At 37.3% G+C, this 21,805-nt stretch overlaps 1 protein-coding gene across 2 annotated transcripts in view; it reads right to left on the bottom strand.

Moving 5' to 3' along the window:
• zzef1 (zinc finger, ZZ-type with EF hand domain 1) overlaps positions 1 to 21,805 on the bottom strand; it is a 47,180-nt gene that overhangs the window by 20,624 nt on the left and 4,751 nt on the right. The window contains exons 6-40 of one of the 2 annotated variants that reach the window (XM_051109432.1): positions 21,352 to 21,562; positions 20,805 to 20,921; positions 20,365 to 20,543; positions 18,653 to 18,751; positions 17,626 to 17,717; positions 17,351 to 17,496; positions 16,926 to 17,031; positions 16,179 to 16,397; positions 15,958 to 16,028; positions 14,143 to 14,381; positions 13,082 to 13,215; positions 12,914 to 12,984; positions 12,698 to 12,812; positions 12,290 to 12,449; positions 10,600 to 10,721; positions 10,386 to 10,508; positions 10,136 to 10,305; positions 9,915 to 9,996; positions 9,546 to 9,747; positions 9,210 to 9,352; positions 8,875 to 9,118; positions 7,823 to 7,902; positions 7,654 to 7,744; positions 7,081 to 7,561; positions 6,762 to 6,926; positions 6,546 to 6,665; positions 6,194 to 6,355; positions 4,566 to 4,695; positions 3,920 to 4,058; positions 3,557 to 3,722; positions 3,078 to 3,340; positions 2,807 to 2,976; positions 2,540 to 2,681; positions 1,398 to 1,564; positions 956 to 1,236 (exon numbers count right to left, since the gene is read on the bottom strand). In XM_051109432.1, coding sequence (XP_050965389.1) covers positions 956 to 1,236; positions 1,398 to 1,564; positions 2,540 to 2,681; positions 2,807 to 2,976; positions 3,078 to 3,340; positions 3,557 to 3,722; positions 3,920 to 4,058; positions 4,566 to 4,695; positions 6,194 to 6,355; positions 6,546 to 6,665; positions 6,762 to 6,926; positions 7,081 to 7,561; positions 7,654 to 7,744; positions 7,823 to 7,902; positions 8,875 to 9,118; positions 9,210 to 9,352; positions 9,546 to 9,747; positions 9,915 to 9,996; positions 10,136 to 10,305; positions 10,386 to 10,508; positions 10,600 to 10,721; positions 12,290 to 12,449; positions 12,698 to 12,812; positions 12,914 to 12,984; positions 13,082 to 13,215; positions 14,143 to 14,381; positions 15,958 to 16,028; positions 16,179 to 16,397; positions 16,926 to 17,031; positions 17,351 to 17,496; positions 17,626 to 17,717; positions 18,653 to 18,751; positions 20,365 to 20,543; positions 20,805 to 20,921; positions 21,352 to 21,562 — 5,602 coding nt within the window. Of the gene's footprint in view, positions 1 to 955; positions 1,237 to 1,397; positions 1,565 to 2,539; positions 2,682 to 2,806; positions 2,977 to 3,077; positions 3,341 to 3,556; positions 3,723 to 3,919; positions 4,059 to 4,565; positions 4,696 to 6,193; positions 6,356 to 6,545; positions 6,666 to 6,761; positions 6,927 to 7,080; positions 7,562 to 7,653; positions 7,745 to 7,822; positions 7,903 to 8,874; positions 9,119 to 9,209; positions 9,353 to 9,545; positions 9,748 to 9,914; positions 9,997 to 10,135; positions 10,306 to 10,385; positions 10,509 to 10,599; positions 10,722 to 12,289; positions 12,450 to 12,697; positions 12,813 to 12,913; positions 12,985 to 13,081; positions 13,216 to 14,142; positions 14,382 to 15,957; positions 16,050 to 16,178; positions 16,398 to 16,925; positions 17,032 to 17,350; positions 17,497 to 17,625; positions 17,718 to 18,652; positions 18,752 to 20,364; positions 20,544 to 20,804; positions 20,922 to 21,351; positions 21,563 to 21,805 lie in introns of both variants that reach the window. The other variant, XM_051109431.1, reaches the window with a different exon arrangement.

The following is a 21,805-nucleotide window of genomic DNA, read 5'->3' on the forward strand; positions in this document are numbered from 1 at the left end:
AAACTTTTAAACGGTAGTGTAAATGACATTCTATAATCAATAAAGATTATTTAAAGGAGAAGTCCACTTCCACAACAAAAATTTACAGATAATGTACTCACCCCCTTGTCATCCAAGATGTTCATGTCTTTCTTTCTTCAGTCGTAAAGAAATTGTGTTTTTTGAGAAAAAAAATATTACAGGAATTTTCTCCATATAATGGACTGATATGGTGCCCCGATTTTGAACTTCCAAAATACAGTTTAAATGCGGCTTCAAGCGATCCCAAATGCGGTTGTAAATGATCCCAGCCAAGGAAGAAGGCTCTCATCTAGCGAAACGATTGGTTATTTTCGTTCAAAAAATACAATTTAAATACTTTTTAAAATCTCAAACGCTGGTGTTGTCTTACTCTCCCTGAACTCTGTGTACTCTAGCTCAAGACAGTTAAGGTATGTCGAAAAACACTGACCGTATTTTCTCCCTCAACTTCAAAATCATGATTTTTGAAGTTGAGGGAGAAAATACGGTCAGAGTTTTTCGACATACCCTAGCTGTCTTAAGCTAGAATACACAGAGTTTAGGGAGAGTAAGACCAGACGAGTGTTTGACATTAAAACATATATGCATTTTTTTATTTTTTATGAAAATAACCGATCGTTTCGCTAGATAAGACCCTTCTTTCTCGGCTGGGATCATTTACATCAGCATTTGGGATCGTTTGAAGCCGCATTTAAACTGTATTTGGAAGTTCAAATTTGGGGCACCATATCAGTCCATTATATGAAGAAAAATCCTGAAATGTTTTCCTCAAAAAACATAATTTCTTTACGACTGAAGAAAAAAAGACATGAACATCTTGGATGACAAGAGGGCGAGTACATTATTAATTGTTGTTCTGGAAGTGGACTTCTCCTTTAAGTTATCTCTAATACACATTATATTTAACCATATTTTACACATTACATCACACTACCTGTCCAGACACACTGCTCCCAGACTGAAGAGCAATTGAGTGGTCTTCCAGCCGGGAACATCAAGTGCTGCTCCATCTCCGAGGGCGAGTAACTCAAATTTGTCTGTCAGTGCCTCCGCCACAGCTGCATCGGCCTCCGCAGGAGAGATCCTTAACAGAAGCTGTCCCAGAAGGCCTAGTGTCAGGTGGTATGTTTCATTCAGACAGCCAGCGTTCGAGATGACCACTCTGAAGAGCAGTGGCAGGATGGGACTCAGGCTGGACAAAGACAGCGAGCTGCCCTATAGAGGATTAAATGTTTATATTAGCATTTTCTTTGTTTCTTGGATGTGAATGTGAGACAAAAATGGCTTCACTGCAGGTTACAAATTAAACATTTTCCAAGTCATTTTTAAAACCAAAAGCCTACGATTACAAATTAAACTGGAATCTTTGTTGTTACCTGTTTGTTTGCAGGCAACATGGCTGCCAACAATCCCAGAATTCTCTCTCTGGAGCATTCGGCAAACACATGTTCCTGTAGCGGTCCCCGGGCTGTCTTTTCCTCCTGGTCTTTATATGCGTCCATAGTCTCTGAGGTAGGAGATGTGATAGTGTCTCCACTTGACTCTGAAATTGAGGCACAAAAAAAGGAAATAAAATTTGCATACAGAAAGTTTAAAAGGATAGTTCACCCAAAACTGAACATTCTGTTGTTAATTACTCAAACTTATGTCGACCCAAACCTGTAAGACCTTTGTTCATCTTCGGAACACAAATTAAGGTGTTTTGATGAAATTCAAGAGCTTTTTGACCTTGTATAGACAGCAACGGTACTACCACGTTCAAGGCCCAGAAACATGGTAAGGACATCACATCAGACTCTCAGATGTCATCTTAATTGATGATTTTCATCTTTATTTGTGTTCCAAAGATGAACAAAGGTCTTACGGGTTTCGAACAACATGGGGGTAAGTAATTAATGACAGAATTTTCATTTTTGGGTGAACTATCCATTTAACAACTTTTGTGCTTTGCCATTTTTGTCCCCATTGACATCTTCTATGTCCTGTTGTTTTCAATTAAACCCCTCAAGACATTCAAATGCAACACACACTTAATGCAGACTAAACTTCTACTACATTAAGATAGGTGACCATAAATCACAAAACCAGTCATAAGCAGAGATTTATACATCATCTGAAAACTGAATAAATAAGCTTTCCATTGATGCACGGTTTATGAAAGGACAATATTTGTCTGAGATCTGGAATCTGAGGGTGCAAAAAATTAAAAATATTGAGGAAGTCGTCTATAAAGTTGTCCAAATTAAGTTATTATCAATGCATATTACTAAACAAAAATTAAGTTTTGATATATTAACGGTGGGAAATTCACAAAATACCTTCATGGAACATGATCTTTACATAATATCCTAATGATTTTTGGCATAAAAGAAAAATCGACCCATACAATGTATTGTTGGCTATTGTCACAAATATACCCATGCTACTTATGACTGGTTTTGTGGTCCAAGGTCACATATTATAGACCTCCTTAACTACTGAAGGTTACTAAGAGACAACAAAACTCCCAGAGGCTCACCTCTGACTCCAGGGGACAGTGTGTCTTCACTAGACACAGAAGGTGTCTGACTTGCACTGGACGAGTCTGATGTATCCTGAGAGACAAGCTTCCTTCTTCTCTTCTCATCCCCTTCTGTATTCGGCTCCTGCTCTTGTGGTTTCTTGAGAAGAGAAATAAAAACAAGATTATGAGGACTTGTTTGAAAAAGTTAAACAGTATGTTTATCACACTGTTGTTAAGTATAACGCTTATAGCTTAAGCAATGTAGTATGTCCAGTGACTGACTTTGTCTCTAGGTAGCGGTGGAGTGCAAATAGCTGTAGTGCTGCTGGGAAGCGAGGAGGTGTCTGTGCTGCTGATGTCCTGACAAGAGCCAGCCGTCGCAGGACACAGCTCACTCTCTGTGGCCGATTCATTTGAAGAAAGCAGGGACAGCAGAGCAGAGGCTCGCAAACCTACAGGAAACCAACAGCAAACTTGACTATACAAGACTTTTCCATTTCTAACACACAACTTAATTCTTAATAGATCATGAACATTCAGATATACTGATTACCTTTTCCTGTCTGTCCCTTCAGCAGGCACTCATTGATGATGTCAGAGCAGTGAGTCTGCAGAGCCCTGGCATAACCGAGGGTGACATCATCCAGAGGCTCTCCATCCTGTGCTTTCTCGCTGACCAGTTCGGATGTGAACAGGGCGAGCGCGGCAAAAAGGAGCCAGGAGTAGTTATGTATGTAGGGCTGAATGAGTCTGTGGCGGTCACTGATGCGGATGGTGACCATAGGGTACACTGTGATACGGTGGGTGGGCAGATGGCTGGAGAGAGAGTAAAAAAAATATATATTTTTTTTATTATTATTTTTCCATGTAATTTCCAATATAATTTTATTTTGTAATTTTTCATATTTCCAGTATCATTTTACTCTGTAATTGTATTTGATTTGATGTGGATAGTTTTAGGTTTGGAATACTGTTTTTCAATTTTTTTTTATTTTTATTTTCATTGTTTAATGGTCTTCTCACGTTTATTACCTGTCTGGGTATTTTTTGGCATTGTAACAACCAAAGCAGAGATCGAAGTCCTCACAGACATTACAGTTAATCCTACTGCCCACGATAAGGCCCTGGCAGTGGTCACAGGCATACTCCATGTTTACCATCTCATGGTCATCCTCATGGCCTTCTGGTTTAGCACCACCTGAACCACAACAACAAAGCTGTTCATTACACACACTCCAACTGATCAAGTGCGAGAAATATACTGCTGCAAAACATTATTTGTGTAGTGTCTAACTTCATATGAATGCAATAAATAAATAGTATTAATGTATCATTAACATTAGTTTTTCCTTCATTATAGTGTAAGCCATTGCTGACTATGATGGTGTGACTGACTGAGGAAGCAGGTCTTGCAGAGGTCCATGTCTGTGCACTGCAGGCAGCGGTAGCGATGCCACGGTGCGATCCGCTCACAGCCATCACAGGAAATCTCCACATTCAGCAGGTCGCAGTAGCGTGCAATGAACATGTGCATCTGCAAAGGTCAAAAGTCAGTGAAAAATGCACAATATGTTTAGTTTCATATGGGGTTCTTTGCAAATAACATTATTTTCAGGGCAGTTTGTAGTAACTTCTGTCTAAATATGTAAAATCTATCTGTGCTTTTGTTTAAGGTTAAACTAGCCTGACTAAAAAAAAGACTTAGCAGAAAACTGCATGTCATATACTAAAACTAAACTCAATCCAAATATTTGTTTTGCCTGAATAAAGTGACTGTCTTATGATCAGGCACTGATGGGTGCTGACATTTGCTTGTGTTTGCAGAGACTAAACATAAGGTTTGCAGGAATACATTTAATAAACATTAACACTGCATAAATAATAATGCTATATCTCCACCCAAAGGTTAGTTTTTGTGTTAATTCAGCTGCCCTCTTATTTAACCATCTCCATTATTAAAAAAATAAATTAAAAAATCATTTTTGTGAGCTATGGTTTTAATTCTACAGCAAAACATTTATTTGATTTGATATACCTTTACCTTTCTCTTGTCCTCTACTGAGGCCTGACTGATCTTGTCAAACCATTTCTCAAACATGCCATCCAAGCACTCATCCATCCATTCACAGTTCCTCTCGTAGTCAGCGATCTCATCTTCCTCCGTCCACTGACTACACAGGACAGAAGAGAAGCTAAATAAAACACTGGATACATTTAAGCCTAGTTTGCAAGATCAAAATTAAGTGTAGATTAACAGTGTCAATAACACAAGAATCACAATGAAGCTCACCAAATGTGCCCTCAATGTGTCTTCAACAATTTAATGTTAGAAGTCAACTGATGATTAATTTAGACATCCACTCATACATTGTTACTGAAACATTCTTTCTCCTCATTTTAACCCTTCTTTTATACTGAAGTCTTTGTGATATTTCACATTTATGATACAAAGTGAAATAAAATTTAGATTACAGCAAATCTTTCCTTACATTTGTCTTGGCACACTGTCTGTCAAAGTCAACATGAGCATCTCAAAAAAACAATGTGGTTATACAAATACACTGTTTTAATAACGCCCATGTGTAACAGAGGCCAGCTGGTAGGAGCTGTGTGGGTAAAACTCACTCCCCTAATCTCAAGAGGCACACTTCATGTGTCTTTTTTGTAATAACATCTCATTTTAATAAATGAGAAGCAATGTTTCTCAACCAGAGGGTTGATTTTTTTTTTTTTACAGCCACATAAAGGCTGAAGTCCTGAAGTCCTGAAGTATATTTGAAGTCAAAAGTTTACATACACCTTGCAGAATCTGCAAAATGTTAATTATTTTACCAAAATAAGAGGGATCATACAAAATTCATGTCATTTTTCATTTAGTACTGACCTGAATAAGATATTTCACATAAAAGTTGTTTACATATAGTCCAGAAGAGAAAATAATTGGAGGGTGAAAAATTTTTGAATTTGAAGATCAGGGTAAATTTAAATTATTCAGTCTTCTGGAACACATGTAAGTATCTTCTGTAGCTTCTGAAGAGCAGTACTAAATGAAAAAAATATGATTTTTAGGCAAATTCTGCTTCATTCTGTTCAAAAGTTTTCACCCCTGGCTCTTAATGCATGCGTTTCCTTCTGAAGTATCAGTGAGACGTTTGAACCTTCTGTAATAGTTGCATATTAGAGTCTCTCAGTTGTCCTCAGTGTGAAAACATGATCTCAAAATCATACAGCCATTGTTACAAAGGGCTCAAATACACAAAAATGCTTAAAAACCAAAGAATTTGTGGGACCTGAAGGATTTTTTTGAAGAACAGCGGACAGATTATTTGTTATTATCTGTTCAGGACAAACAATGTATACATGAACAACTATCACTTAAAAAAAACACAGCTGTGGATCGTTCAGGTAACAACGCAGTATTAAGAATCAAGTGCATGCAAACTTTTGAAAAGGGTCATTTTTATAAATTCAAATACTATTTTTTCTCGTGGACTATATGCAAGTGTCTTTTATGTGAAATATCTTATTCAGGTCAGTACTAAATAAAAAAATAACTTGCATTTTGTATGATCCCTCTTATTTTGGTAAAATAATTAACATTTGCAGATTCTGCAATGTGTATGGAAGCTTTTGACTTCAACTGTTTGTGTTCTGATCCCTGTCTCATACCTAATGGCAATATCATGCACACTGATGTTTTCTTGGGACATGGTGAGCAACAGATCAGGCAGTTTGATGTCCAGAAACAGTGACAAATCTTCTGCTTCCCAGCTCATATCCAGCAAATGCAGCAGACACGTCTGCACACATGACAGGGCAGGCAGCAGGACCCTACAAACATAAAGAAGATATAACAGACATAAGACAAGAAGGACATAAAGAAAAAAAACTGTTGTAAATGAGGACTAAAGCACTTGTCTTCATCAAGAATGCATCTGCAGTCCCTTGTATAGCATATTTATTATTAGTAACTTTTAAAGCACACAATTTAGTATTTAAAAACAGCGTTGAGAGAACCCACTTCTCGTTCAGTGCACTGAAGCCCTGCACGGCCGTTACTAGCATGAGAACCAGCTGATGATACGAGTGCCTGACCAGCTCTCTCATCTCCTGCCCGCTGCCCGCCAACTGAGAAAAGTAACTGAAAAAAACAGATCGAGTTAAAATAATGATATTAGGACCGTAGTCTGATATTAGTACCATCAGCAGTGGAAATCGACATTTTTAGATAACATACTTGGTGAAATCTTTCTGACATGCCAAGAGTTCCTGGAGAAACAAAATACAGGGTGCCTGGAAGAGGTGCGGTTTCCCCAGGGTGAGTATACATTGCTGCACGAGCTCCAGCACCTCACACACACTCAGAGCCTGGGCCTTCTTCAGAGCCAGAGTATGAAGAACACTGAAGACACACACAAACACACTTCATTACTGCTGGTAAGAGACATGTTACAATATATATGCAAAAGTACACACTGAAAATCTGGAAATGGACAACTAAACCTAGAAATAAGCAGAAGGAAACAGTAGAAAAAAATGAATGGAACAACAAATACCTGCTCTCATTAATAACCATGTCCTTCATAAAGCTGAGGATGTGTTTGAGAATCGGGAAGCGCTCTTTAACAGGCGGTGCCATGCGAGGCTCCTCCATAGATCGTAAGGAAAGCAGCCTCAAGCGCCCCCGACTGAAAGGTGCTTTACGTGGGAAGACTAACGGGGAAAGGGGCTCTCCTGTTTGGGACTGAAGACTTTCTGAGGAGCCTGTGGCACCCTGAGAACTGATGCTGCTGGAGGGTCCAGCATCCACTGATGCCCCTGGGGGCGTCGCTGCTTCTGCTCCCTCAGGAGTCTGAGAGATGGAGGGAGCAGAGGGGCTAGGCTGGAAGTCTCCCTCTGAGGTGGAAACAGACTGAAGAAGAGGAGCAGCACAAGCACCATCTTCTGGTCTGGAAGGCTCTTGTTCCGGAAGCGCAGACGTTCCTCCACTCGGCCTAAATTGGAAGATGAACAAACTTCTACTGATGCAAATTTCAGCTGTTAAGAGAGTGAGAAAAAGAGACAGTGAGAACACAGCAGCATTGTTTTAAAAAAAACTGCATCAAAGGTGCATTATCATCAATATTTACCAAGTGACTCCATTGTAACCTCACTTTGTCCATCTTTTTTTTCATCTATTCCATTCATTTTACCCATAAGGTAGCGCTGTTTCATCTCCAACTACCGAAACAGATCAAAGGTTAGAAGTAGATAAAAAGAAATATTATTTTAAAGCCAAAAATCATAAGCCATACTAACCATCCATGTTCTGATGCCATCGGCAAGGGCGTAGACCTGGAGAAGGTCCTCACTAAGACTGCTCTGACCGTTTTTAGCAACTAATGCGGAGGAGATACAAAAGTAAGCTTGATCAAAAGGACATTAGGACTGGGATTGACATGACTCCCAAATGGTATGACTCCCAAATTGTCCTTTTCATACAAACACCTTACAGAAACAGATCAAATACTGTTTGTACCAAGGGATCAAGGTTTTGATGGTTTAACATTGCCTTGGAGTTTGACATTAACCATTATGAAACAAAATGAACAAAAAAAATATAAAATTCGACCCTGTTTTCAAGCCATTAATCAAATTTGTGGCATTGACCAAATGCTCTTTTTTTTACAAATATATATTGGTGAGCATGAAAAAAATCTAAATCTTACTGATCCCAAACGAAAGTATACCGTCATTTGGGATCAGTAAGATTTAGATTTTTTCATGCTCACCAAGGTTGCATTTATTTGACTAAAATACAGAAAAAACTGTAATGTTGTGAAATATTATTGCAATTTAAAAAAATAGTTTTCTATTTTAATATACTTTAAAATAGAATTTATTCCTCTGATGCAAAGCTGAATTTTCAGCATCATTAGTTCAAATCACATGATCCAACAGAAATCATTTTAATATGCAGATTTATTATCAGTGTTTTTTTGGAACCCGTGAAACTTTTTTCAGTATTCTTTGATGAATAAAACATTAAAAAGAACAGCATTTATTTAATTACCATTCAAAGTTTGGGGTTAGTAAATGTTTTTTTTTTCTTTCTTTGAAAGAAATGAATACTTTTTTTCAGCAAGGATGTGTTAAATTGATAAAAAGTTATAATAATAACTTATATTGTTAGAAAAGATTTCTATTTTGAATAAATGCTGTTCTTTTTAACTTTTTATTCATCAAAGAATCCTGAAAAAAGTATCACAGGTTCCAAAAAAATATTAAGCAGCACAACGGTTTCCAACATTGATAATAAATCAGCGTGCTCTCTTGAACCTGTATGGCAGTCTTAAAATGTCTTTAATTACCAAAGCTCCTAAGACTGTTGTGAAGTGCTGGAGTGTGATACACCATGGCCGCCCAGGTGGCGTTCACAGCCTGGTCCACTTTTGAGCCTGCAGCAATCTCGTTCCTGATTAGCTGCTTCTTGCAGGTCATCAAAAGGGCCCTCATGAGCTCCGTCCTGCCATCAGAAGAATCCTGCAAAGGATCCCAGCTGGCAAACTCTTTCAGGAATTCCACCAATTCATCTCCCAAAGGAGCTGGCACTTCCTGCAAAACAAAAATTGCCCACGATGCACAAACATGATTACACTGTTTTTGGACTGAAACACACACAAAGTCATAATCCAAGTACTCTCACCTTGTCGGTGTCCGGGCTGGCCAGGCCTAACTTTTTATCTCCAGGAAGTCCACTCAAACCATGTCTAAACATAGGCTTCCATAGAGGACAGGACAGGACGTGGTTCATCAAACCCGCAGGTAACTCTTTTACACCACGGATCTCTTCAAGAGGAAGGCAGACATAACACAAAACCATGTAAGTCAGTGTATCTTCACAGTTTAGATTTTAAACTCTTTTTAAATGCAACGTTGGTTTATACATTTACTTTGTTTACAACCTTTTAATAGTTTAAATACAAGGGATAGAATTAGCCTTTTTAAAATTATTTAACAGAGAAATAATCGATTATCACACCATAAGGTGATTTCAAAGCCATGGTGCGGGAAGCCAGACGGCCCATTAGCCTGGACACGAGGAGCTGCAGGTCTGAGGTCCAGGACACGGTGACATCTGGAAGGCCATATGCTGTCACTGTGAACTTGTAACCCCATTCATTATTACTGCTGTCTGAGTGGAACAGAAACTGCAGCTGGGGACCTGCTTTAAACGTCACTTTCTAAAGAAAAAAAAAGCATGATTAATTATACATAAAATTTATTTTTAGCAAGGGATATAATTAACGGCTTTCATTTAAAAAATATATTTTTAATATAATTAATCACATAATTAACACGTTCGGTTGACAACTACAGTTAAAATACTCCAATAAAACCATTTTTGTACCTTTGGCCATTTCTCGGTGCCGACCTTCATATCATATCGCACTTTTCCACCCCTAGCATCAGTAAATTCCAGATAGTCATACCTACAAAAAACAACAACAACACTCAATTAGTGTAAATATAATGCATATTCAAACTCAAGCCACCTTAACAGGAAAAGTGTGAGTTTGACTCCTGATTTCACCAGAAGGTGGCAGCAGACTTGTAGAATTAGCCCTTCACCTTTTCTCTGTTTCACAACGATCATCAAACTCCACCTCGAAGGACGTGGCACCAGGACAGACAAAGACGGTGGTCTCGTGTCTGCTGTTCTCATAGTTGTGAGGTGACTCCATATGCCACGTCCTTAATACAACAGGCTGCTGAGTCTGCTGACGGCCCTCCATATCAACCTACAAACACACAAGCATTTTCAGTTATTTTAATTGAACGTGAATGTGTCAAATTGCTTTAAGACACAGAGTGAACTGACCTTGGAGAAGATGTCCTCTGTGTCACTAGACAGCTTCTTGAGTAGGTCTGCCAGAGGGTAGAATCTCTTGAGCAGCACACAGTGAGGAATATCCAGAGTGCACAGCTCCAGCAGGAAGATGGTCTACAACAGCACACAATCCACATTTAATATATGCAAAAATACAAACAGAAGCCTAAATGAATAGATATAGTGGGATAAAGTGGTCCACTACCAGCTGTCTTGTTGCCATGGCAAGAATGGATCCACTGAGTTTCTCCATGATGTCAGCTCCAGAGAAGTGCTTAATAAGAGGACTCAGTATGTCTCTGGTACCTGACAGGAACTGTTCCACATCTAATATCCAAGAGAAACAACACAGATGTATTCACACTACATCAGACTAAGCAAATAATTAGAATTTTAAGATTCTAAGTATTTCATTTAATAAAATGCGTGTGTCATGTTCCATCATGTGTAACTACTGTTTACTCTGAAATACACACCACTGTCTGACAGTTAAATAAAGTTGACAGCACAGTCTTTAGTAATAGACTAAAAAGTGTTACTGGAGTGTTGTACAACCATTTGCTGTTTTACAGAGCTTAAATATCTATAATAAATATATGTAAAAACACAAAGATAAAAAAAAAAAACAACACATGGAACTGGACTACATCTTTACAGAGACTGCAAAAGAACAGAGACCACTGAAAATTTAGAAATCAACAATTAAACTGAACTACATTTAAAACGCTCTTTCAAACATTCTAATTATTAGATTTTACACAGCCATGTCACTTGAGAGCCTGATGGCAATTCTTCAGTTCAGCTTTGTTACTAAGATACTCGTAATAAAATCTATAATTAAAGAGGCATTAAAATGTAAATATTTAATATATACACATTTACCACAGTATCAGCATTTTCACAAGTGGTCTCAGATTTTTCAACCCTACTATATTTTCAGTGGCTCTAAAAAGCAGACTGGACAACAGGGCTGAGTTTTGACACAAATTTCACGATTCAATTAGATTCTGATTCACAAGCTTGCGAATCGATTTGATTTCCGATTTGATATAGATCATTCTTGATATATATCCGGTACAATACATGCCTAACTTTCTCAAGGAAAAAAACACCTCTCAACTAATGCTGTAAAATATGAAGGTTATAAATAAATGAAGGTTAGATATATAATACTGAAGGTTAAAACAAACTGATTTGTTTACAAACACTTAAACTACACTCAATGAGGTTTTACAGTTACATATTATATTATATTTCTAATGTCATAGTGCATATATTTAGCATATATCAAGTTAATTTTTCTAGCTGACTAATGAGTTTATGGTCACTGAAAATGTTTTTTCCTGAGGTAAAAGTGACATTACGTGACATTGTTTATAAGCTGTTATACTGACATTTTTGCATGGATGAAACACTGATTGAGCGATTACATGAGACAGGATACAGATTTTGGTAAACTCTACTCTTTCTTTTAACATACCTTTGGATGTTTATTAATGTTTATTTTGTGCTGAAACTGGTATTAAAGTAGAGGTGATCAGTTTATGTGCGGTTCGCGCTGTCGTTTCTCTTGAACTGAGGCGCTACAGCGATCTGTCACTTTACATTAAACAGCTGATGAACATTTTAGAACATTAAACATTTATTTTTTTAATATTGTTATAAAATGTGACTTTGTTTCATATCAAAAGTAATAAAAGCACAAAGCTTATTGCGATTTATTGGATGGGAGGCGCACTACAACGTTCCGTTCATTAACTGAAAACAAGCTAGACTAATCCATTCTTGGGATTTAAGAATCAATATTGTTTTGTAAAAATGAGAATCGATTAAAACTGAGAAATCAATATTTTTGTCACCCAGCCCTACTGGAAAGCCAAGAAAAGCACACTAACATTTAAGCAGGATTTCCCTGGCCAGATCAGCAGAGGTGGTCGTTCCTCCTTTGAGCTGTAGGAAGCACCAGGACAGCAGGCTGCCCTGTAAAGCCCAGAACAGAGACAGCAGGACCCTCCAAATGGACCCTCCTCTGGAATCCAACATCAACACCTCACACTAAAGAAAGGGAGAGGGGCATTTTACATGGATCAACATCACATGACTCTTTATAAACCTAGACAAGGGAAAACTATTAGTGAGTTGTAATGCCACGCATTAAAATATGAGGTGTCAGCTAACAGATACATTGTGCATTAAGCACAATGTAAACATCTAAAGCATGTGTCAGCTATTTGCAGGAGCTTATATATGTGCGCAGGGGTGACTAGATGAGGTCAGCGGCTGTCGGCATGGGCCAGACATACCTCTCTAGTGGCCACAATGAGCAGCGTGTCCATGACGGTCAGGACAGGTGAGATGTCAAAGTCAGATGGGGCTCCTTTAGTAGGCAGCAAGAGGAGACCTTTCGGGTCCTGATCGCTGCAAACAGAGATTAGCGAGAGCAGAAAGTAAGCTATACAGTTTCACAAAACAGGATAGGAAGAGAAAAGAGTACTAGTTTGAAGGGAGGAGTTTGATACCTGAAGTAACTGCAGAGAGACTCAAATGTAAGTTTCACAGACTCTGCCTGATTTTCCTCGGTTATGTTTTTCTGAGACATAAAACTCAGCATCAACATAAAACTTGCTCACACAAAAAAAATTCAACAATAATATTCAGCTAAGACAAGTACACCCTCACAGTCCTACCATCATGTGGAAGAGTTTGTCCCTCCGGCTCTGCTTGTCGGGGAAGAAAATGGCTGCTCCATTGAGGATAGCTTTTACAGCTTCTTTTCTCAAAGCTTTCTCCACTGCAGTCTCTCCTTCAGGGCCATCCACCACTGCACAGCACAGCACAAAAACGGTTGGTTATTTTCTCAACCACCATGCAAAACAAAATGGCATTATTACATGGCTTTTAACCAATTCAAATGAATGTTTTATAGAGTTCACAGTGTGTTTTCAAACTAGAAATTACACCACTTCAGTTTGGGGTTAGTATGTTGTTGTTTTTTATTTTTAATCTTTTATTTAGAGAAGAACAATTAAATTGATCAATTTACAGTATAAAATGTGACCCTGAACCACAAAATCAGTCATAAGTAGCATGGGTATATTTATAGAAATAGCCAGTAATACATTGTATGGGTCAAAATGATTGAATATGCCAAACTTAATTTCTGATTAGTAATAAGCATTGCTAGAACTTCATTTGGACAACTTTAAAGGCGATTTTCTCAATATTTTGATATTTTTGCACCCTGAGATTCCAGATTTTCAAATAGTTGTATCTCAGCCAAATATTGTCCTATCCTAACAAACCATTAAATCAATAAAGCTTATTTATTCAGCTTGCAGAGATGGTGTATAAAGACCCTAATGAATGGTTTTGTGTTTACAAAAGTATAATGTAACAAAAGACTTGTTACAAATAAATTCTGCTCTTCTGAACTTTCTATTCATCAGTCTTGGGAAAAATACAAACAAACAGGAGAAAAAAAACAAAAAACAAAAAAAAAAAAAAGTACAACTGTTCTCAACATTAACAAAAAGAAATGTTTTGAGCACCAAAACAGAATATTAGAATGATTTCTGAAGGAAAATTCAGCTTTGCCACAGGAATAAATTATATTTTAAAATATATCAAAACAAAACAAGTTATTTTAAATTGTAGTAATATTACAGCGTATATATATATATATATATATATATATATATATATACACTGCCACGCTGTTGAGTCATACAGAGCAGTGTGCGAGTCTTACCTTGACACAAGTGACTGTAGAGCTCACTGACAGCTTCTGCAGGGTCCACGTCTGTGCTGGGTGAGGGTGATGCTGATGCTGATGCTGAAGCTGAAGCTGAAGCTGAAGCTGAAGCTGAAGCTGTGGCTGAGGCTGTGATGTCTGATGACTGGGATTCTGTCAGGCTAGGCAGCATTGGGAAGCAGTTCTGGAGCAGCTGAAGCAGGAGAACTCTTGTCTTTACGGCCTCCTCTCCCTCACTGAAAGTGTAAATGCACATACACAGCAAACATTGGAAAATGTTATTTTTAAACACTTTCTTTCTTCATTATTGCATACGTTCGTAAATGTTTCTTAAGCACTAAATCATCATATTAAAACATTTTATGTCAAGTGGACTTCAGAGAAATCATAATCCACAGAAAGCAAAAAAAAATGTGACCATCTGTAGACAGAGTCACATGATCAGCATTACAAATGTACTTATCTGATTAGGGGCCTAGGGCCCATACAAAATGCATGTTATTGTTTATTTAGTACTGACCTGAACAAGATATTTCACAAAAAAGACGTTTACAATAGGTCCAGAGACAACACATTAGCTGAATTATAAAATGACCCTGTTCAAAAGTTTACATACACTTGATTCTTAATACTTTAGATTAATATTGATAATGATTATACTATTAATAATGATTCTTAATAGTTGTTACCCGAATGATCCACAGCTGTGTGATTTTTTTGTTTTGTTTGTTGTTCAGTGATTCAGAGTTGTTTATGAATCCCTTGTTTGCCCTGAACAGTTAAAGGAGAAGTCCACTTCCAGAACAACAATTTACAAATAATGTACTCATCCCCTTGCCATCCAAGATGTTCACGTCTTTCTGTCTTCAGTCGTAAAGAAATTATGGTTTTTGAGGAAAGCATTTCAGGATTTCTCTCCATATAGTGGACTTCAATTGTGCCCCCGATTTTGAACTTCCAAAACGCAGTTTAAATGCAGCTTCAAAGGGCTCTAAACAATTTTTAAAGAAAAATTTGTATACTTTTAAAGCACAAAAGCTCATGTAGCACTAGCTCTGGGATGCGCATCCATGACACTACACACTACAGGGTCACGTCGAAAGGTCTTGCAGAGAGTAATCTCAAAAACCATACTTTCTTTACGACTGAAGACAGAAGGACATGAACATCTTGGACGACAATGGGTTGAGTAGATTATTTGTAAATTGTTCTGGAAGTGGACTTCTCCTTTAAACTGCCCGCTGTTCTTCAGAAAAATCCTTCAGGTCCCAGAAACTTTTCAGCAGGTTTGTGTATTTGAACCCGTTTCAACAATGACTGTATGATTTTGAGATCCATTTTTCCACACTGAGGACAACTTAGCGACTCATATGCAACTATTACAGAAGGTTCAAACGCTCACTGATGCTCCAGAAGGAATAAATCACTATGCATTAAGAGCCAGGGGCATAAACTTTTGAACATGTGTACATTTTTGCCTAAATATATTTTTGTCATTTAGTAATGCCTTCAGAAGCTACAGAAGTATGTTTCCCAGAAGACAACATAAGTTAAATTTATCCTGATCTTCAAATTCAAAAAGCTTTCGCCCCCCCGGCTCTTAATGCATTGTGTTTCCTTCTGTAGCATCGAGTGTTTGAACCTTCTGTAATAGTTCCCTCAGTTGTCCTCAGTGTGAAAAGGTGGATCTCAAAATCATACAGTCATTGTTGGAAAGGGTTCAAATACACAAAAATGTTGAAAAAACAAAGAATTTGTTGGACCTGAAGGATATATATAATATAAACATAAATTAACATTAGTTTTACTCACATAGATCTGAGTTTGCGGTAAAAGTTCCAGAATAGCAGTAGGTTGAGGTCACTGAAGTCCAGCAGGGACTTCTGCTTGGACAGAGACACATCCTGTAACATAGGCTTAGGGTTTTTACAGTTCTCTTTAGAAATGCATGCAAAGTTCACTGAAAAAAAGTGTTTTCAGAGTTGTGTTTAAACAAATCAGGTCACTTGCAAAAGGACATTTGGTGGGTGTACCATATCTCTGGTGAGCTGCTGGATGAAATAAAGGGTTTTCTTCATGAGCGCAAGACCCGTAACAAGGCCTGAAATGCTCCCCTCAGCCTGAGCATTCAGATCCTCCACATCTTCCATCCGCTCTGAGTCTGGACACAAATAACCACTGAAACTCATCTGCTGAACCCCCACCCGCTCTGCTGTGTCCTGTCTAGCACACAGGAACTTCACCATCAGAAACTACACAGAGAGACAGAAAAAGTGGATGTTAATTAAGTGTATGTTAACAATTCATAATTTTTAATTAAAATGTCAAAATGACAGACTTGCACTTAAAATGATCAATTGCAAGCTCAAATTAAGATTTAATTTTATTTCAAAGTGCCTTTAAATCATTTAAGAAAGTCATAGAGTAAAAACTGTTTATTATTTGAACTTTAATAATGTCTAATACTTCAGTCTGAGGTGGGAGGACTTCAGTAGGTGGACAAACTCCCAGAGTTAATAACATACTGTAATTCCTGTGGGTTTAGGGTTTTTTTGCTCATTTACGTCACTCGCCTTTCTGGTATCTTTGCACTTTTTGTGGGAAAGCTACTGTGTTATACTGTCATGACAAAAAAGCTAAAAGATAAACAGTCTGCACGTTATTGTTCACTGTCCATTGAGCGTTACCATAACCTTGAGTTTTGCTTTTAAAAAAAGATTAGACTAATTTTATTCTGGCAATGTCAAGAGCAAACAAAGAAACAAACAAAGAAGCCATACTTTTGACACTCTGCATTGTTGCAGCTTGATCTCCACGTCGTTCCAGTCTTCTTCCACCTCAAACCAGCCAATGGGCTCGTCCTCACTGGTGTCTGGCATCCTTGTGCTGGAGTGTGTGTGTTTGTTTGTGAATGTAATGCACGTGACAGTGTGTCAGGTACAGAGGCAGATAACAGTGGGAGGTCAATTGACTCAGAAACATTCTCAGTGAATTTACAGCCATCTTGGCTGTGCACATGTGCACAGACCAAAATACACTCTCACATGCACTGGGCAAGACAATGCATTCTCACGCTGTAATTCAAACACTCAAACAAGCTGCTCTCTCACACATACTCCTAAACAACCACCATTTAAAGTTCACGTGATCAATATTGGCTGTCTCTTACGAACTAATCATGTTACAGACTAAGAATGTGACATACCTGTCTTGGACAAATTCTTTATAGTCTTTGTAGTCCCAGCTGTCGTATTTTTTGAATCTTTTGAAGTGTTTTTCTGCATCAAAGGCTTCACTGTCATTGTAGGCAAACACCAAGCCACATTTAGCACCGATCGCTCCTTTACGCACCTGGAGCGTAGGAAGACAGCAGGGTTTTAAATCAGTTTCCAACTGAACATTTATTGACTAGCATACTAACAGAATTTACTCTAATTTCATGTTTAAAACATTTCAAACACAAATGCTCAAGTCTCTCACTTTTATCTTGATCTGTGTGACCTGGAAGCAACTCTGGTTTTCAGTGGAGAGAATCACACTGGCTTTCCTCTTTCCATTTTCTGTCAGAAAACCTGCGGTTACAAATGAAGCAAATAGTGTCAACTTTACTTTAGTTTCTTTCTAAGCATTACAGATGACCTAATAAACCAGCTCAACCATATTGCTTTTCTTTACAGATAAAGTTCTTTAAAGGTGTAGTTCACTTCCAGAAATTTTTTTTACAGATAATGTACCCCCCTTGTCATTCAAGATATTAATTTCTTTCTTTCTTTAGTCCTAAATAACATTTTAGGATTTCTCTCCATATAATGGATATCTATAGTGCCTGCGAGTTTGAACTTCCAAAATGCAGTTTCAATGCAGCTTCAAAGAGCTCTAAACGATCCCAGCCGAGGGTCATATCTTAAAATTACAATTTATATACTTTTAAACTGCGAATGCTCATCTTGCTCTAGCTCTGCTTGAACTATGTGTATTCCTGTTTATGACAGGGTATATCGAAAAACTTCCATCTCATTTTCTCCTCCAACTTCAAAATAGTCTTAAATCACAGTAGAACTACCGCCCCACTGTTTACAAAGTGAACATGCAAAAGACGTGAACATGTGAACATGTGAACAAGTGAACGTGCAAACGCCCTTTACAACAACAGCCCTTTGAAGCTGCATTTAAACTGCATTTTGGGAGTTCAAACTCATGAGCACCATTTATATCCATTATATGCTGAGAAATCCTGAAATGTTTTCCTCAGAAAAAAACAATTTCTTTATGACTGAAGAAAGAAAGACATGAACATCTTGGATGACAAGGGGGTGAGTATATTATCTGTAAACTTTTGTTCTGGCAGTGAACTACTCCTTTAAAAGCACACATCTGTTTTAAAAGACACTGCTATTCACCCCATTTTCTAGTGATTTATCTGAGAAGCACTCAACCAAAATACCCATCTCTACTCCAAATAAAACCAGGACTGGGTCGGGTGGAATGTTATGTATTATTTGCATACCATCTCCAGTGTTGGGCTCCATCAGCATGTTTTCTGGGCCAGACTTCTCCTCTTTACTTTTCACATCACATGCCTGGAGATGGAGCTGGATGGGTTTACCTACACACACACACACACACAAAGACTACAACTATTACAATGCTGTAACATAAATGCAGTTAATCCCTATATTTCTAAACAAATGAAAATATAAACTTCTCCTAAAAAGGACTAATCTCTCCTCATCCATATTCACATGTGAAGCTACAATTATAAAATTTGCAAAGCAATTTGCGCTAAAATCATAAAAAGCAAACAAAACAAAACAAACGCAAAGATGATCTAGGGCAGATTGTCCTAACTGGACTGCAAAGAGTCCATGGAAAATGTATGAAAAAGCAAAATATTTTACAAAACAGTAGTGAGTAAAAAAACACATCTAGATCAGTGTTATTACTGTTAACTAAAAACATAAAAAAAAAAAATCATTATTCGAAATAAGCTGAAATAAAATATAAATATTAGATGAAAAACTTAAACAAAAATTGTTTTTGCATCTACACTAAAAGTCAAAAGTTTTTGAACAGTAAGACTTTTGATGTTTGTTAAGGAAGTCTTTTTGCTCACTAAGCCTGCATTTATTTGATCCAAACTACAGCAAAAACAGTACAATTTTTTACAATATTTTTTAAAAAATATTTAAAATAACATTTTTCTATTTGAATACATTTTAAAATGCAATCATCATTACTCCAGTAACATGATCCTTCAGAAATCTATTATTCTGATTTGCTGCTCAGAAAATGATTTACTATTATTATTGTGTAAAAAAAAACAGCTGAGTAGATTTTTTAGGTTTCTTTGATGAATAGAAAGCTCACAATAACAGCATTTATCTAAAAAAAAAAAAAATCTTATCTAAAAAAATATTTCGTAACATCATAAATATCTTTATCATCACTTCTGATCAATTTAAAGCATCCTTGCTATATAAAAGTATTGATTATAATTTATGCTTTTGCTGTATTTTGGATGAAATAAATGCAGGCTTGGTAAACAGAAGAGAATTCTTTAAAAAACATACAAACAAAAAAAACAATAAAAATCTTACTGTTCAAATACTTTTGACTGGTAGTGTAACTGAAATAAAATTTGCCATAATAGTATACAGTAATATACTATATTATATATAATATACTATGTTATAACACCATATAATTAAAGGGGTTAGATCACCCAAAAAAAAAGAATTCTGTCATTAATTACTCACCCTCATGTCATCCCAAACCCGTAAGACCTACGTTCACAAATTAAGATATTTTTGATGAAATATGAAAGCTTTCTGACCCTGCATATACAGCAATGCAACTACCATGTCAAAAGTAGTAAGGACATCATTGAAATAGTCCCTGTGACTATGTGAATTTTATGAAGCATTGCTGTCTATGCAGGGTCAGAAAACTCTCAGATTTCATCAAAAATATCTTAATTTTTGTTCCGAAGATGAACGAAGGTTATACGGGTTTGGCACAACATGAAGGCGAGTACTTAATGACCGAATTTTCATTTTTGAGTAAACTAACCCTTTAATACAAAAATAGCAACAATCTAAATATGTTAAAATTGTGCTTGACCTTTCTTGCAGTGTACATTCATAAACAGTTATTAGGATCATCATATCTGAGGGATCGCATTAAAAACGTTGAAAATCCTTTGGAACTAAAGTGCATTACCGTTACGGTAGAGTAGTCTTAACCGAACCGACGCCATAGAGGCCAGCAGTGAGGAAGCTCTGTACTCTGAATCCAGATGCTCACAGATACCAGACAGAGAGATGAGGACTTTAGCCACGCTGCCCCGAGCCAGAGCAAACGCTAACAGAGTCAGCTCAGCGTCAGGAGACACACAGCAGCTAGAGAGAGACAGGAGGGTTAAAAGCAAAGCTCTTCCGAAAATTTCTCTCACAGAGACGGGCAGAGTGTCCAATTACGTTCAGATGTAACAGCTGTAATTATTCACTGATAGAAAACAGTTTTCCATTATTATCAGACTGACTCGTATTGTATAATTAAAACCGAAAGGGGCTTGCCGCGATCGCCCTCCACGTCAGCATTGTTTTGACCTATTAATAACAGATTTAAATGTGCTGAGTTGAGCCGAGCTTGATTCTTACTCTGCTATGCGCAGTAAAAAGCCGTCCACCTCTTCCAGAATGTTTGCAGAGAGGAATTTGGGGAACTCCATTGAAGATGGCGTTAAGGACAGGGGCGGCATGTGCTGTAAGGCTTTCCTAGAGAACAAAAAAAATGTAAAAAACACAGTAAAATAAACTGCTTTGAATTGAAGGGATTCACCAAAACAAAAAAAACAAGTTTAAAACAGAAGCTTGTGTAACATGATAAAAAACATACTCTCACTTTTCTTATTCTCAAGAATAAGATGATGGTGAATAAGAGTATTAATTTTTTTTTTTTTTTTTAAATCTTAAGGACTGCAAACTTTCGAACGGTGGTTTACATGTGTCAACAAACTAAAATTCAATTTTAAAATCAAAATGCACTATGCAAAACACAGAAAGAAACATACACCTACCATCTAGAACACACTACATGAATCAAAAAAGGATTTGTGCAGCATGTGACTATAACACAACAATATAGCACCATTACTGCCGTGTTTTCGTGAGAAGCAATAATCATTAGTCATTTCTCCTGACTTACTGTGTGCTCTGTAGGACGGTCTGCGCAAGCACAGGGTTGGTTTCCATGGAAGCGGTGACCAGAGATGTGAGGAGCGACAGATACCATATAGCCGAGGCGTCGGATACCGAAACCTCTTTACTCTTGGTGATCTGGTAGCCCATTGTCTTCAGTCCATGAATACGTGTGTCACAGCCATCACTAAGGCAGCGCTTAATGTTTATCTGAATATCTGAGAGAAAAAAAAGGAAGATCAGTGCAATTTCTGACTCCTAATATTCATGTCGATAAGACTAGTATATACTAGGAATAAACAGAAATCACAGTCACTCTTTACACTCCACTCATAGTATGCAAATTCTGTGTGCATTCAAAGTACATACAGTTGAGGTCAAAAGTTTACATACACCTTGCAGAGTCTGCAAAATGTTCATTATTTTACGAAAATAAGAGGGATCATACAAAAAGATGTTTA

The sequence above is a fragment of the Labeo rohita genome, chromosome 5 (assembly GCF_022985175.1).
Source record: "Labeo rohita strain BAU-BD-2019 chromosome 5, IGBB_LRoh.1.0, whole genome shotgun sequence".
Taxonomy (NCBI): domain Eukaryota; kingdom Metazoa; phylum Chordata; class Actinopteri; order Cypriniformes; family Cyprinidae; genus Labeo; species Labeo rohita.